The sequence below is a fragment of the Zalophus californianus genome, chromosome 8 (genome assembly GCF_009762305.2).
Source record: "Zalophus californianus isolate mZalCal1 chromosome 8, mZalCal1.pri.v2, whole genome shotgun sequence".
Lineage (NCBI taxonomy): Eukaryota > Metazoa > Chordata > Mammalia > Carnivora > Otariidae > Zalophus > Zalophus californianus.
In genome coordinates, this window is record NC_045602.1 from 38,004,457 (window position 1) to 38,021,407 (window position 16,951).

At 39.4% G+C, this 16,951-nt stretch overlaps 1 protein-coding gene across 2 annotated transcripts; it reads right to left on the reverse strand.

Moving 5' to 3' along the window:
• Positions 1-2,423: 2,423 nt before the first annotated feature.
• IL1A (interleukin 1 alpha) lies at positions 2,424-11,804 on the reverse strand. 2 transcript variants are annotated; one of them, XM_027623599.1, is made up of 7 exons: positions 11,725-11,804; positions 11,048-11,102; positions 9,801-9,849; positions 8,907-9,117; positions 7,105-7,278; positions 5,532-5,650; positions 2,424-3,291 (listed from the first exon to the last, which is right to left on the reverse strand). In XM_027623599.1, exons 2-7 carry the CDS (start codon positions 11,092-11,094, stop codon positions 3,094-3,096), a joined length of 798 nt encoding a protein of 265 aa, XP_027479400.1. In that variant the 5' UTR covers positions 11,095-11,102; positions 11,725-11,804; the 3' UTR covers positions 2,424-3,093. The 2 variants fall into 2 exon arrangements, with proteins under 2 accessions (XP_027479400.1, XP_027479401.1); XM_027623600.1 differs by lacking the exon at positions 5,532-5,650 and having other exon boundaries at positions 3,149-3,291; positions 11,725-11,789.
• Positions 11,805-16,951: the final 5,147 nt, after the last annotated feature.

Consider the following 16,951-nt stretch of genomic DNA (forward strand, 5'->3'; position numbering starts at 1 on the left):
TTTTCATGTGTCTGTTGGCCATTTGAATGTCTTCTTTGGAAAAATGTCTGTTCATGTCTTCTGCCCATTTCTTGATTAGATTATTTGTTCTTTGGCTGTTGAGTTTGATAAGTTCTTTATAGATTTTGGATACCAGTCCTTTATCTGATATGTCATTTGCAAATATCTTCTCCCATTCTGTCGGTTGTCTTTTGGTTTTATTGACTGTTTCCTTTGCTGTGCAAAAGCTTTTTATCTTGATGAAGTCCCAATAGTTCATTTTTGCCCTTGCTTCCCTTACCCTTGATGATGTGTCTAGGAAGAAGTTGCTGCGGCTGAGGTCAAAGAGGTTGCTACCTGTGTTCTCCTCAAGAATTTTGATGGATTTCTGTCTCACATTTAGGTCTTTCATCCATTTTGAGTCTATTTTTGTGTATGATATAAGGAAATGGTCCAGTTTCATTCTTCTGCATGTGGCTGTCCAGTTTTCCCAACACCATTTGTTGAAGAGACTGTCTTTTTCCCATTGGATATTCCTTCCTGCTTTGTCGAAGATTAGTTGACCATATCCATTTCTGAGTTCTATATTCTGTTCCATTGATCTATGTGTCTGTTTTTGTGCCAGTACCCCATATTGTCTTGATGATTACAGCTTTGTAATAGAGCTTGAAGTCTGGAATTGTGATGCCACCAGCTTTGGTTTTCTTTTTCAACATTCCTCTGGCTATTCGGGGTCTTTTCTGGTTCCATACACATTTTAGGATTGTTTATTCCATTTCTGTGAAAAAAAGTTAATAGTATTTTGATAAGGATTGCATTGAATGTGTAGGTTGCTCTAGGTAGCATAGACATTTAACAATATTTTTTCTTCCAGTCCATGAACATGGAACACTTTTCCATTTCTTTGTGTCTTCCTCAATTTCTTTCATGAGTATTCTATAGTTTTCTGAGTACAGATTCTTTGCCTCTTTGGTTAGATTTATTCCTAGGTATCTTATGGTTTTGGGTGCAATTGTAAATGGGATCAACTCCTTAATTTCTCTTTCTTCTGTCTCATTTTTGGTTTATGGATCCATTAGTTTTTAATGTTCTGTATTTGTGAGTTTGTATGGCTATAAACACAAGTGTTGTACCTATGTAATGTAAGCTTTACGTGAACCTGGGAACATTATCATTCCTTTATTTTTTTTTAAGATTGATTTATTTTTATTTTGGAGAGAGAAAGAAGTTGGGTAAGAGGCAGAGGGGGAGGGAGAGAGAGAATCTCAAAGCAAGTCTCCCTGCTGAGCAGGGTGCCTGCTGTGGGGCCTAAACTCACGACCCTGAGATCATGACCTGAGCTGAAATCAAGAGTCAGATGCTTAACCGACTGAGCCACCCAGGCGTCCCTCATTCTTCATACCACTTGTGGTGCATACTGGCAAGCTAACAAAGGGGAGAGAAAAACTGTAAAACCTTGGTTTGGTTTTGTAAAGTAACACTAATTACAGTTATTTATGTGAAGTTTTATCATTTGTTCCTAATTACCATGCATTAAAATAATGATTAAGACAATAAATGTGTGTTAGATTTACTTTTTTTAAGTTTTATTCAATTATGACTTATAATAATAATGTATCAGTGCTTATTGTTGATAGTAATATAACACTGTAGTTTGATCACAACTTTTAGAACCTAGAAGGAATGTTGCTTACATTCCAGAAAAGAACATTTAGATTTACAGTTGTCTCATGGTTACCAAAATTAAGTTTATCCCATTTTAGCTAGTAAGACTTGATAGCAGGTGAAATTGACGCAAGAATGCTAAAGCAAGTTTAAAAGTAGAGGAGTGAAGGATTGATTAATTATCAGCTCAAAGTATTAATATAAATTTATTATCACAATTATAGGGCTTCCAGGTACTACAAAAAGCAGGACTTGACCAAAGTGCCTTAGTATAACTAAATCAAACTCAGTTAGCCTAAAAAACACTCTTTCCTATTGTTAAGGATGACTGGTCACACTCAGGGAATGCAAGGAATTGCCATAAATATAAAAATATAATTATTTTAAAATATATTTATAAATATATATGTATACATAAATAATAAATATTTATGCTTCAATTTCTTGAGGCTCAGTATTTTCATTCAAGAATTATTTTATTGGGGTGCCTGGGTGGCTCAGTCGTTAAGCCTCTGCCTTCGGCTCGGGTCATGATCCCAGGGTCCTGGGATTGAGCCCCACATTGGGCTCCCTGCTCCGTGGGAAGCCTGCTTCTCCCTCTCCCACTCCCCCTGCTTGTGTTCCCTCTCTCGCTGTGTCTCTCTCTGTCAAATAAATAAATAAAATCTTAAAAAAAAAAAAGAATTATTTTATTAGGGGCGCCTGGGTGGCTCAGTCGTTTAAGCGTCTGCCTTTGGCTCGGGTCATGATCCCAGGGTCCTGGGATTGAGCCCCGCATTGGGCTCCCTGCTCTGAGGGAAGCCTGCTTCTCCCTCTCCCACTCCCCCTGCTTGTGTTTCCTCTCTTGCTGTGTCTCTCTCTGTCAAATAAATAAATCTTAAAAAAAAAGAATTATTTTATTAAACTGATCTCATTGATTAGCATAAAATATTGTTGAGGCAGGAAGGATGTAAGTATCATCCCCTCCATTTTGAAGATGATCAAACTGAGGTCCCAGAAACTTACAGTATTTGATTAAGGGTCCATCAGCAACTTAAAAGCAAGCAGTTGGAATAAAATCCTGGGCCTATGGCTTCTCATTTCAGCTGCTGTTGTGGGTATTTAGTTTTCTAATGCCTCAGTTACTTAACCCATCTGTAATATGGGTAAGATCTTTATGGTAGCCATAGTCAGTAGCCCCAGTCCTCCCAAGATTATTATGAAGAATAATAATTAAACTGATTGGTAGTTTGCAAAGTATAGGGTGTTCTTTAAATAACAAACAACATCATGTGTTAGTGTTGGTTCCATTAGACCTTGCTCACTCTCTTACAAAGAGAGTAAACATTCATTTGGAATTACAAAGGCTCAGCACATGCTCAGAAAGTGACTAAGAGTAAAGGATTTGACTCCTCCATGTACATAGTACATATGGACTGTCAACACTTCACAAGTAAGTAGACTCTAGAGTCAAGGCTGGGTTTCCAGTATCTGAAAGTCAGTGATAGAGGGTTGCCCTCTTGCCATGTGCACCAGTTTTCGTTCTTGTGTGGCAATGAACAACTTTGGCTGGGCAACTGATGTGAAGTAGTTCTTAGTGCCATGACGTTCCCAGAAGAAGAGAAGGTTGGTCTCATCTCTGATGGTTTTGGGTGTCTCAGGCATCTCCTATGATAAGGAGAACAGAGATAAGTTAAAGAACAAGATTTTAGACAAAGAACTGAAGTGCAATCCCTTGACATTTGGCCTTTGTGAGGAACATAGCACTTTAGGACTCTGACTCTGTAATATGATGATATAGATTCTTCATTCACTTGTTCATTCAGCAAGCATTTATTACATGCCTATTAGATGTATGGCCCAGTCTCCACATAATAGTTAATTTCCTTACTTAACTGGAGAGAAATCCAGATTAGTCATGGATTGCCAATGACGGTAGTGTCTCACTATATTGTGGCAGGTAGAGTAAAAACATTGTTCTTGTCCTGCCTTCAACATAAGCAAAAGGCATTTTGCATAAAATCTGAACACTCCAATTGAGACCTCTAAACATTTGACCGCTAAGTGTGCAGATCATATCTTTGGGAAGATAATTTATCGTTAGAGATATTTGTCTCCATATTTAAGCCAACAATTAAAAGTTTAATCCCCCCCCACCCCACACACACACACCTCCAGGTATATCAGCAGCTGATTCCTTTCAATACAATTTTTGACAATTGTGATCTCTTTAGGCTGTACTATACTTGCGAGTATGAATAGAATCACAATACTTTCATGGAAAAGCGAAATTCACATTTCAACTTTAGATGCTTCTTCTGTGTTCTTTTTAATCTAAAGCAACTAATTATCCTTTTGAGGTTTCCTTGGGGTTTTCAATGTCAACAAGGAATTTAACTTCCCCAACCCATTCCTCTCCTAGTTTTTTCCCATCTCAGTAAATATATTTTCTCCCCTCCCTCCTGTTGGTTCTATCTCTGAAATATAACCAGTTCTGTCTACTTATTTCTATCTGCCTCACCACCCCCACTCTCATGACTATTATTATTACCTCCTAATTAGGTTCTGTGCTTTCTCCATTGTCTTCCTGCTGATCTATTCTCCATTTTAGAAACTATAAGTGAAGTTAGGACAATTCCTTGTTTGAAACCCTTTAATGGCTTTTCATTGTACCTCAAATGAAACCCAAATGCAAGGCTCTGCAAACACTAGCCTCTGCTTATCTTTCCTCCTTCTCACAGTGCCCCAGTTTTAGAGTGTTCCTTTTGATTTCTGAAGCAGGCCTTTAAACTCTTGAAGCTCTAGGTTCTAGATGCACTCAGATCCCTCTCTTTGGAATGCTCACCCTCACCTGTTTCCTTGTATCATGCTCCTTCCTATCAGCAGATCCCATCTCACAGGGAGCTCTGCTCTTGCCACTCTATGTAAAGGGCACTCTCCCATTTTTCTCTATCTCAGCACCCTGTTTATTTCTTTACAGCATCTTGTACTTTTTGCTGGTGGTTTGGCTTGTCTACTGTCTGTGTCCCCAAGAAGACCGAGTTCAATGAGGCTAAGGACTTTGGCTCACCATGGTCTACATAGCTGTTGGCACTATGTTTGAAAAAGAGAAGTCTCTCAATAAATAATGCCTGTTGAATGAATTCATGAATGAAGCTACTGCCCTAGTCTTACAGACATCACTTTTACTTCATTTGATCCAGGTAGAGAAATAATCCTACAAAATGTACCTACAAAAATCCTAGTTGGAGTTGGGGCTTTGCATTATACATTTACTAAATAAGAGTCACCTACTTATCAGTGGAGTAAACATCTAAGGCTATAGCGGGCGTGTGTGTGTCTGTATGTTTGAGGGGGAGGTGGTAGTGGAGATGGGGCTGGGATGAAGGATAATGCTGGCACCAATGAAGAGAGAGAAGCAATGGAATCAAAAGGCCAGAGTTTGAGTCTTGGCTCCCAGTTTTTTGTTTTGAGCCCATTGGCAGGTGATTAACACTCTCTGCTCCTATTTGGCTTATTTGAATTTCTTGGAATCAGGTCCCATTGTCCTAATGCCTACCATCCCATAGGTCAGATGGTAAATGTTAGTAAGGTTCAAGATGGATGGAATAAATAGATGCCCTGGGATGGGAGGTGGCTAAGGTCAGGCATGGTATGGAAAAAGAAGGAAGAAAGCAATTTACCTTTTATTCACTCTTGCCACCTCCATTTTACTTTCTTATAGATTCTGCCTAGAAGTGCCTCTGGGGATAGGTGAGAAGTAGCATGTGGGGGTAGGTGGGCAGGTGGAAACTGTGGTAGGAAGAGAAGAGGATTGTGCTACCCTGCTAGGGGTATCTGCCTATTGGAATCATTCACAAACATACGGGTTGTAAATGAAGGTAAATTGGAGACTGAGAACGACTGACCTTTAGCAGTACAGGTTCATCTTCATTTTGGGCACTCACAAATAGTCTAGTTTTTGAGATTCTTAGAGTCACAGGAAGTTTAGAATCTTCTGATGTATAAGCGCCCATGTCAAATTTCGCTGGCAAAGAGAAAAGCCAAAAAGAAAGTAAATATGTTGTATTTGAATGAAATCAAGTCTTATGATGTAGATTGTGTGTGTGTGTGTGTGTGTGTGTGTGTGTGTGTGTGTGTGTGTTTGTAGTTAAGTCTACAACTATGGTGTAAACACCAGAATGGAATTCCATACATCTTTGTAGCCTTCACAATGTGTGCCATATTTACTAGGCAGGTAATACTTGGTTAATGTCTTTAGAATTTTCTTTTTTTTATTGTTATGTTAATCACCATACATTACATCATTAGTTTTTGATGTAGTGTTCCATGATTCATTGTTTGTGATTGTCTTTAGAATTTTCTATGTTGAATGAATGCTTGGGGGCTATTTGTTGAATGTCTTGTAATTACATTAATGGGATAAGACCCTTCAACTGGTGAGCTCATGAGTTCATAATAACCTAAAATGGAGGGGTTTAGGGAAGCTGATATACTCATGTTGCTAGTGATAGTGAAAAGTAGTTGTTTTCCTTAGAGAATAATGCTTAATAAGAACTGTATAATTATTTATCCCTAGGAACCCAGGAGTTCCATTTTTGGGGTATGATCCAAAGAAATAACCTCATAGGGAAAAAATTATATATACAAACTCTATTGCAAAATAGTTACTTGGAGCAAACCCAAGGGACCAGCAAAGCAACATGATTGAATATTCTAGTGCCATTAAACATGGCAAATATATATGCTATTTCAATATGTGGGGAAATTATGTGACATAATATTAAGTAGGAAAATACAGCACAAAATAATTTGTAAATGTCATGGAGTGGAAAGCATGTTATCCGAAGTATGTCCAATCAGAAAGAGCCCTGTTTGCAAAGTAGCCTCTTTGGAGTTCTGAAACTAATTTTGTATACTGAAGACATGTCCTGAAGCTAAAATATGTATACCATAGAAATTAGATTTGTGTGACAAAATGTCTTGGACACTAAATTTCATCCTCCAGAACATATTCTCAGCTTATTGGATGTTTTGCTTCACAACTATGTTATCAAAGATAAGATTCTTTCTAGTTTGGTGTTATTTGTAAGTTTGAACAGTAAGCTTTCTAATGGAGAGTGATTGCTCCTTATTGGCTTCTTGGGTAAATCTGGGTAAGTCATTTAATATTTCTGAGAGTCCGTTTCCTCATCTTTAAAACCAAGGATAAGAATATCTGAGTGAACCAAAGGAGATACTTCATCAGAAAGCTTTATACTCGGTGCTCTCAAAGATAGGAAACTTCTCTCTTGTGGAGCTTCCTGATTTGACTGAAGCTCCTGTCCTTGCCCAGAATTTTACTGGGGATGTTGTGCTTCATCCTATTCTAGAAGAATTGTGCAAAGCTAGGAATCTAGAGAGGTTTATATTTTGAAAGCAGAAAGTTTGAAAGAAATACAAAAATAAGAGGAGGGGAGGATGACAGAGCTGTCCACTTACCTGCATCTTCCAGATTCTGCAATGCAGCAGCCATGAGGTAATTTCCCCCTGTTTGTTGAATTATACTTTGATTGAGGTTGTCATTCAGGATGAACTGGGATTTGATGATCCTCATATAGTTGTATTTTTCATTACTGTGGAAGTTGTATGCTACTGATCTGGGCTTCATGATTTCTAAAACCATTATCACAAGCTCAGATTAATGTCTATGGTATAAACACAGAAGCTATATGTGCTCTAATACAAGCAGCAAAAGTAGCTATGGAAGGAACATTAGGAATATTTTAATCCAGGTGAAGAAACTGAGCGAGAAGAGAAGTCACCCAGTCAGCAGAAGTGGTTTCTAGGATTATCCCCATGGTTGCTTATTTCTTTTTAAACTTCAATTTCTCAGACAGTAATTTTTTTAAAAAAGAGATTATTTGTTAAATATTTCATTTTGGTTGTTTGGAGGTTTCTAAGAAAATAGGAAGACTGCTAGCATTCACTATCTACATTTTTCAAATGAATACACTGAGAAAAAAATGAATATATTAAGACCATATATGTCACCGAGGATGCAGGTCTAAATGTCTACTTCGCTTTCTGGACAGTGGTATATATCAACAGCTTCACAAATCCTCATGTTTCTGAGTAATTTTTATGTCTAGGAATCTATTCTAAGGAAATAGTGATAAAAGTGAAGATATGATATGGATGTTATTGATATGGATGTTCATTATTATATTACTTACAATGTTGAAAAACTGGTACACTAGAATGCCCTTGATATATTGCTAAGTGAAAAAAGCAGAATATAAAATTGTATATAATATAATCCTAATAATGTTTGTTTATATGTGTGTATGTACATGAAAAAGACTTTAAGTTGCTGATTGACCCTTAATCAAATACTTAAGTATTTTCTCTAGTCTTGGCAGTGGCAAAACTCTTAGTGTTTTTATTTTCTTTTTTACATTTTCTTGTATCTTCCTATTTTCTAGGTGAATGTGTATTAGTGTTTACCTGTTACCTTAAAAAGCTATTATTTAAAAAATATTTGGTTTATGTTTCATGTAGAGGCTTATACAGTAGCAGCATGGGAGAATAATCCTGACTGTTAAAATCAGAACTGAATTTGGTTTAAAGCTCTCCCACTTATACACTATGTGACTTATCTAACTGAGCTTAGTTTCCTCCTATGTAAAATGAGAATGTAAGATTGTTGTGAAGTGTAGAGATAATGTAGCCATTAATAAACTAGCAGTGTTGGTAGTATTAACAAAGGTAGTAGTAGTAGGAGGAGGAGGAGGCTGAAGAATAATGACAATACCTAACATTTATTGGGTATTTATGTACTAGGCATTATGCTAGTCCAGGAGCTTACAAGTATTGACTCATTTAATCTTCACAACAAGTGGGGACTCTGATTATCTCCATTTTACAGTAGAGGAAACTGAAGCACAGAAAGGTTAAGTAACTTACCCAAAGGGGCATAGTTATTATCTGGAGGAATATAGCTTGTAAGTAGCCACCCGCTAACAGTATATAACTGCTTTCTGCCATAAGGATAAAAGTCACATGACCTTTATAATATGGCCACAAAATGAGCCCATGAGGAAGTATTCTGTAGACTCAGGCCACTGTTCCTCTCTCCCCACTGGAGAAGGATAAAAATTAATTTTCCTTCCTTATAGTTACTAGACTGATGCCTGGTTGCCCTCTTGTTCTTCTGATTCTAGGCTTTATTTTCTCCTGTGCTCTGTTGTCTCCATTTGCTTAAAAATGGAAAACTAAGGTATTATTTGCACTTGACCTCTTACCTTCTTCTGCATCATTGGTAAAGCCATCCAGGTCATCATCAGTGATGAATTGATTTAAACTCAACCGTCTCTTCTTCAGAACTTTCCCATTGGCTGCCACCACCACCACATTCTCCTTGAAGGTAAGCTGAGATGTCTTTGAGGTTTTGGAGGTACTCAGAGACATGCAGTCCTCATAAAGTGGGTCATAGCTCACATCATAGAAGGATTTCTAGGAGGAAGGAAAATGGAAGCTGAGGGACTGCATATGGTCATAGAATGAGATCCCTTTCAGTAGAAGTTTTATCCAATAGATTTAGTGAGAAGGATCTCTATTTCATCAATCTTCTCTTCCCCATTCCCTCTCTTCTCCCCCATCCCCCCATCTTTCCCTCCCTCCCTCCCACCTTTCCCTTGAAAAATCTGTTGAGCATGGAGAATGTCATCCACTATTAGTGTAGAGAGGCAGTTGGTCTCACTTATGATGAAGAAATGTATGTGTCTGAACCTCTAGTGAGGGTGAAACAAAAGCTTCTAGGATTCAAGCTATTGCTGTTTTCTCCTGGTAGAGAAAATACTGTGTAAGAATAGCAATCCTATATGTGGAATTTAAGAAACAAGGCAGAGGATCATAGGGGAAGAGAGGAAAAAATGAAACAAGACAAAACCAGAAAGGAAGACAATCCATAAGAGACTCTTAATCTTAGGAAACAAACTGAGGGTTGCTGGAGGAGAGGGGGATGAAAGGATGGGGTCACTGGGTGATGGACACTGAGGAGGGTATGTGTTGTAATGAACACTGGGTATTATATAAGACTGATGAATCACAGACCCGTACCCCTGAAACTAATAATACATTGGATATTAATAAAAAAAAGAATAGCAATCCCGTAAGAATTACAGTCATTTGCTTACCTGATTCAGAGAGAGATGGTCAATTTCAGAACTGTATTCTTCATTTTCACTGTCAAACAAGATAATGAGAATGTAATTCTGTTTGTTACATAACTGCAGTCACTGGGCAACGTATTTTAATGACCACATTAGCTTTGGGTAACACACACACAGTCATTACTGTCATCTTTGAAAATTAAGGACTTCTATACATATACATACATATATGCAGTAATTTGTGCCTCACTAATTTGGAATTAGTAAGCATCAGGACAGGTCTTGAACTTTACCTGTGCTTTATCTCTAAAAATGGGGCTTGGCTAACAAATTGAAGAGTTGTAGTTGAATTTCAGGGAAAAATGTTAACCTCCTCAAGAGAGAAATGCTTTTGAAGCACCTCATTTTATTTATTTATTTATTTATTTAAAGATTTTATTTATTTATTTGACAGAGAGACACGGAGAGAGAAGGAACACAAGCAGGGGGAGTGGGAGAGGGAGAATCAGGCTTCCCGCCGAGCAGGGAGCCCGATGCGGGGCTCAATCCCAGGACCCTGGGATCATGACCAGAGCCTAAGGCAGATGCTTAACAACTGGGCCGCCCAGGCGTCCCTGAAGCATCTCATTTTAATTTTAAGCAAATACGTCATATGTTGTACATTGCTTCCATGTATTCACTAAAACAGATTTAATAATTTATACTTGGGAACTTTCCAGCAACATTTTGATAGCCTAGTTTCTGTTAGCATATATTGATAGGTAATGGGAATACCATGTTTGTTTAAACTATCCTATAATTTTTAATTTTATTCATTTACCCTTCTCTTATGTCTGAATGAGGTTTGACTGTGTATGTGCATTCACGTGCTCAAATTGCTGTGGAGCCATTACCTCTTCCAGATTGAGATCCAGAAGTTTTCCTGAGAATGGTTTCTCTCTCTGACAGTCCATTAAAAACCCATTACGGTATCAGAGCATGTGAACCTGACTGAGGCTGTGTCTAAGTAGATGTTGAAATTCACTAGGACTCAGGAGACTACAGAAATAATTTTTCTAAAATGGCTGTCTCCCTGCCAGTGTCCTCTCAGTGTAACATGCTAGATTCTTACTTTTTCTGGATCTTTGCTGAACCTGCCCTGACTTCAGAGGTAGGACACATCTCTATACCTCTGCCAGTCTGGCTCCGTGCTAGTTACCCTAACTCCTAGATCGATTCTAACATACCTTGATCCCCTCATTAAATCGCAAGAGGTAGAATTGATTTCCTACCTGTAACAATTCTTCAGGTCTTCAAAAAGGTCAGGAACTTTGGCCATCTTGACTTCTGCAACAGAGAACACCGGTGGCTGTCAGCCTAGCCAGCCACTGAACCAAATGCCGGCAAAGGGAATCACCTCAGCTTTGTGCTTCTTGAGAAGCTTAATGAATGACTTAGCCCATACTCAGCATTTTCCCCATTCTTCTTTTCACTCCCTTGAGTTATTTGCATATGTATCTGCCTCCTCTCCTAGATTGTAAACTTCTTCTAGAACTTTGGTATTCCTTATGTGCCCAACCCAATGCATTGTACACAGTAGGCATTCAATGAAAGCTTGGATAAATTAAAGAAAAACCCCCACAAGAATGAGGTATTTGCCTTATATAGACGCAAGAGAGAGACAAATTTGGAAATTTCTAGTTTTCTTCTAATAGCTTTAGTAGTAGAGGGGAGGCTCGGCTGCACCCGCCAATGCCCTCATGTGAAACCGGTTCTGTCCCTCAGTTCCCCATCAGCAGAAAGAATTATTTTCTGAAATCTGACTGTGATTCTAACTCACACACCAAACCACGGACAGACAAGAAAGGAAGGAAGAGGTTTGTACTTCCGAGAAGGCGGTTTGAGAGACAATGGCCAAGAAGAAAAGCAAAATATATTTTAAAAGTCAAAGATGTGATAAGGACAATACCTTTGCTGGCTCAGGCGCCAATGAGATGACTCCCTGTCTGTCTGCAGACTTAGCCCTAGTCAGGCTACTTAGCCTTTTGTCTTCTTGGGGTAGGCGTGGTCTGTGTGCGTCACGGGGAATTTACAGGGAAGAATTAATGTTTTTTTATGTTCCTTTAACCGGAAACTGGCCAAATAATGACAGATTACATACTTGATAATAGTGTTGTTTGCAAAGAATCCAGGAGTTTCTAACTTGGCTCATTTGTTTATGGCTTTGCTCTAAACAATTATAAACATGTAGTCTTAGAAAAAGGGAAGGAGGGCAGGAAATGTAACTTTCTAAAAACATATGGTAGGGAGGAAGGGAGAACTCCTAAAATCAGAATTCTAGATGGCTGGAGTTGGAGAGGAGCTTAGGAACTGTAGTTTGTGTTTTAGCATAATTTGTTTTTTGTACCCCGGGGGCTGAGTATGAATTGATGGAACGCTTGGCAGCCCCTGGCAAATAAGGGTTGGCTATGAGGGAAGATGATCCATCTTTTCTGAAGAGGGACATTTGTTGAATAGGCATAAATTACTCAGAGTATGGTGAGACAACCTCCTGGTTAGGGCCCGGTAGGGGAGAGAGATGTGATAATCCTCTTACTCCTCTGAATACTGTTAACCCATTTCCTACAGAAGTGACAGGGCTTTAGGAGAGAGCCTCCTGCTCTGGCCATGTTACAGCAAAGTGGCCCTCTCTCAGGGCCCAGAGGGAAGTCTGGTCTTTTTTAGAATAAACCTAAGGTGTGTGAGCTGTAGACTCAAGGAAATATGGGCAAGGCCCTGGCCAAAAGCTGGAAGCTGGATTTGAGAATAGAGGTTAAGGGAAGAGGAGGGACTCTTACATACGACACTGCGTCAGGGTTGCCTGGCTGTTATTATCAAATACTTTTTTTTGGTATCCTGAGGCCGGCCCAGTTCAGGTGGTAGAACATCAGACTCTTGGCAGATAAATGTTGAAGGTTTCCTGTTTGGAGTTTAAGCCATGTAAATTTTAAATGAAGAAAACGGATGGAAAAAGAGGGTAGAGGAGGGGAACAAAAAGGTAAAGAGAGAAAGGTGAGGCATGGCAATGTAACATGGTATAAAAAGGCAAGACCATTCAGAACTGGGAGTGAAGTGGCTTGTGTGAGTTGGGTAAAGTATTTTCTCTAGTCTTGTTTAACGGGAAGTAATGGGTTTGGTTAGATGATCATTAAGGTCTACCCTAAGCGCAAGATCTCTGATTCTGATTCTATTGCTGGTCCAGATGCTCCTGGTCGTAGACCTGGTCACAATAGTTATAAACAAGAGCCACAGAAATAATGTAACCTAGATGTAGACAGTGTAAATTTAGGACCAGATTGGGGCAGATCTTGGGTGTCTCAGGACGGATCCTTGTTTGAATGGTGATGGTAGCCAATCCTCTATGCCTGTGGTTCTCCTTCAGGCAACACAGATATTAATCCTGGTTATTCCTTCTGCCTCCCGGAGATCTTGTGAGGACTACTACCAAGAAACAGTTGCAAAGCACATTGTGAATGTGGGCTACTATGGAGATGCAACTAAACAAAAATAATAACAATGCTAATAATGGCTTCTGTCACTTGGGAACCTGTATAGTCATCACTGTAACGCCTTAGTTCACCAAAGAAAATATAGTTCTTACGAAAATATTGGTTTGAAAACTTCAACAGGGAGGACATTTTCAGGTGAAGGCCTCCCTTGAAACCCTGAAGATATTTAGTTTCTGAGAGGAATATATAGTATCTGTTTGGTAATCCAGGAAGACATCCTTGGTTCTACCATTAGTGGTAACACCTGTCCTGGCCTTACCCTCCTCTGTTGTAAAGAATTGGAATTCCCTGAATGTGGTTGTTGAATTTCTCAAGGATAGTTGGAATTTTTTTAGACTGCCAACTCAGGTTGAGGTTTCACTTAACTTTTTCCTTCATATGACCTTTTTGGAAACTGGCTTTTAAAGGAAGAACAACATAGGTGGGGTTTAGAGAGTGGGAAGTCCTCACTTTGTTTTGGGGAACGTACTTTTCTGTATGTGTGTACCAAGACTGACTTGTAAGTAAGCCTCATCATCAGACCACCTCCTCCTGGGGAATGGAGAGAGAAACATGCTACGTAGAACTCTGCTGGAGCCTAGGGAGTGTTTGGGGGCTGTCCTGTGACAGGAAATTTGGGGGCTTCAAGCACCCACCTCTTGACTCTGAGGAGACTTCAAAAACTTTAGTCATTTTCTGCCTAGGTCATACAGAAAAAACATTTATTGTATACTTATTCTGTGCCAGAGTTTTTGTTAGACATAAGCATTTTTTCTTTCAGGATTCACAAAATTAGATATGCAAGATGAGATGACATATTTTGGTAGGTGAGTGGATACACCCTATAAACCTGGAGGTTGCGGGTCCAAAGAATCATGGTGGTGCTTTTCATTTGAAAACTGCCTTATACTTCACAAAGAGCTCTCACTTGCATTGTCTCACTGGCTCCACACTTAACCCACAGAGGTACTGATTACTATCTCTTTCCACAGCTGCGGGCCCTTGAAGATGTTAAGTGGCCACCTACAGTCACAAAACTGGCAGAGCCAGCACGCTAACGTCAGGTTTCTGTTCTAAGTCCAATCTTCTCTTTCCACTGCATTTAGGTGCTCAAGTCTCTTACCTCCACCAAACGCCAAATGATGGGAAAAGTGACGGGGCTCAAAGAGATCATTCTTAAATGTCTTTTCAGCCTCAAACACCCTGTCATTTATTGATTCTAGGATTTTTTTGTTTAAAAGAAAAGATGAAAAAAAGAAATGGTTTGAACTATCCCCCCACCCTCTCTCCTCCTCCTTCTATGAAATCTCATTGTATTCTGTGACATACAGGAAAAGGGTGAAGGTGATCAACGTAGTTGAGTGCATGGTCAGTGGTGGAGTCTGCATATGGACTTTAGCCATGCTCTTGCCATTGTACCATGAAGACAAGAAACATCAGTAAACATCTTTGGAAGCAACTTTAAAATCATTGCATGTAGGTGGATCTGACAGCATTGCTTGAATGAAAAAGTAAACACAACTCTTCCCTGTGAATTTTTCAGGGGATGCAATTATTTGTTTTTAGGTTGTAGAAAGCATCTTCAGAGGAATGAAGTGTGCATAAACCATTATTACATACAGAGACAATTGAGCCTTTTGTCTCAATTCATCCCCTATTTAATTATAACCTGCTTTTAAATTCTGTGACAGTAAGAGGGATGGGAAGGAGGAAAGGACCTAACATAGTCTTCCAGGTGTTCTAATACATTATCTCATTTAATCTTCTCATTAAATCTGTGAGGTAGGTGTTCTTGTTACATTTTATAGAAGAGGAAGTCAAAGTCCAGGGAGATTAACCAACCTGTCTAAGACTGCAAGTTTACCAAATTGCTGACATGGGATTCAGACACCAGAGCTTAGGCTTAAGCAACTACCGGGCTGTCTCTTTTCCTTAGTGTGACCTCTTCCTTTTCTTTGCTCTTTTTAATTTCTAAGTTTTTCTGCTTTGTCTTGTTAGTCTATTGAAAGATCTAGAACAATATATTGAAGGATGCACTTCAGACACTATCTAGGTTGAACTTTCACGTTATAAAAGAGGAAGCAGGTTCAGAGAGGGGAAGTGTCAAGGTTGCAAGGTCACTTAGAGAGTTTGTGTGAGAGTGGGAGCAAAAATGAAAACTCCATTTCATGATTTCTGGTTCAAAATACCATACTACCCAGTGACACTGGCTCCTCAGTAAAGAGGGGTAAGGTGGAGAAACAATGTCTCCCATGACTTCTCACCTATAAGTGAAAAAGGGGCTGAAAAGAATGAAACCCCATTCAGTGAGCACAACCAGCTGTGGTTCTTGCTTTCCTGAAAGCTGACAGTGAAGACATTCAACAATAATCCCCTAAGTAAGCCGATAAACAAACTGAGATAAGTTTAGTAAAGGCATGAACAAAGAAGCTAGTCTTAGACTGGGAGTGTGTAATTCATTGGGGAGGGGAGAGGGTACATTCCAGGCTGAACAAAGGCTGTGGGGGTCAAATAAGTGAAAGTGGGGCGTTGAGGCTGGAGCTCAGAGAGGCAGGGCCAGTGGAGTGGCAAGATGAGGATGGTGAGGGAGGTAAGAGCTAGATAATCAGGGCCCTGTGTAGAGCTCACTAAGGTCTTTCCCCTTCAACTTCGGGTAAACTTTGGGCAAGTGCTCTGGGAACTCGGCAGAGGGATGGCTGTGGCTTGGAGTAGATAGAGAAATTCAAGTTGGCAGAAGCCTGTAGTAGGAAGGGGCAGCTTCACGTTGAGCCACCAAATCCCCAGTTAGCTGTGATTCCCTCTCTTTGCCTCAGCTTATTTGTTCCCTAATTTATGTGCTTTTTTTGTTTCTAAGTTCCCTTTCTTTCTTCTTTTGGGATGGTAGTTCACAGGGCTGTGCCCTCTCGTTGGCTTCCCCCCTTGGCACACTGTCTGTCTTTCACGGATGCACTTAAAAATCAGAGTCCATCAGAGAGCTTCTGTGTGACTGCAGTCATGTCTGTGCCTGTCTCTCACTTTTCTTCTTGCTGGCTAATTGTAATTGCCTAATCAGAAGCGCATTTTAAAGAAATTCCCTTTTCTTTTGAGTCATTTTCCTCATGGAGTCATAGTTGTCTCCGGTCTGAACTTGTTTCACAATTAAAAAACAACTTGGATTACTTTTCTGGATTCTAAAACATGATTATTAAATATTGCTAGGGAAATATAAAAAATATAAAAAGAAAATAAAACCCACAAACAATTAAATAACTAGAGGTATTCACTATTACTATTTTGGTGTATTTTCTTTCATTCTTTCCTTTTTCAAGGCATATATAGATTTGTTCTTATACAAATGGGATACTCTGAGCACTTCAATATTTGCTTTCCTGAAATCTGGGGAAAGTATATGTGGTAGATTCTCCTTACCAAATATCCATTTATGGGATTACTTGATAAATGTCTGTCTTCATTTCCTAGTCTCCTTTGCAGAGCTGGATTAGGGACACATGGTTTTTTCTGGCCAAAGCACGGTGAGCAGGAAGTGAGACGTGATGTGTTATACTTCTAGGCTTATGCAATTGAGGGCCAGTGTGTGCTTCTGTCATCTCCAACTTCCTCTGGTGCAGCAACTTTGGAAGTCACGTATTCCAGATGGTGGGGCTACAAATGGATGAGGTGTGGTTGCAA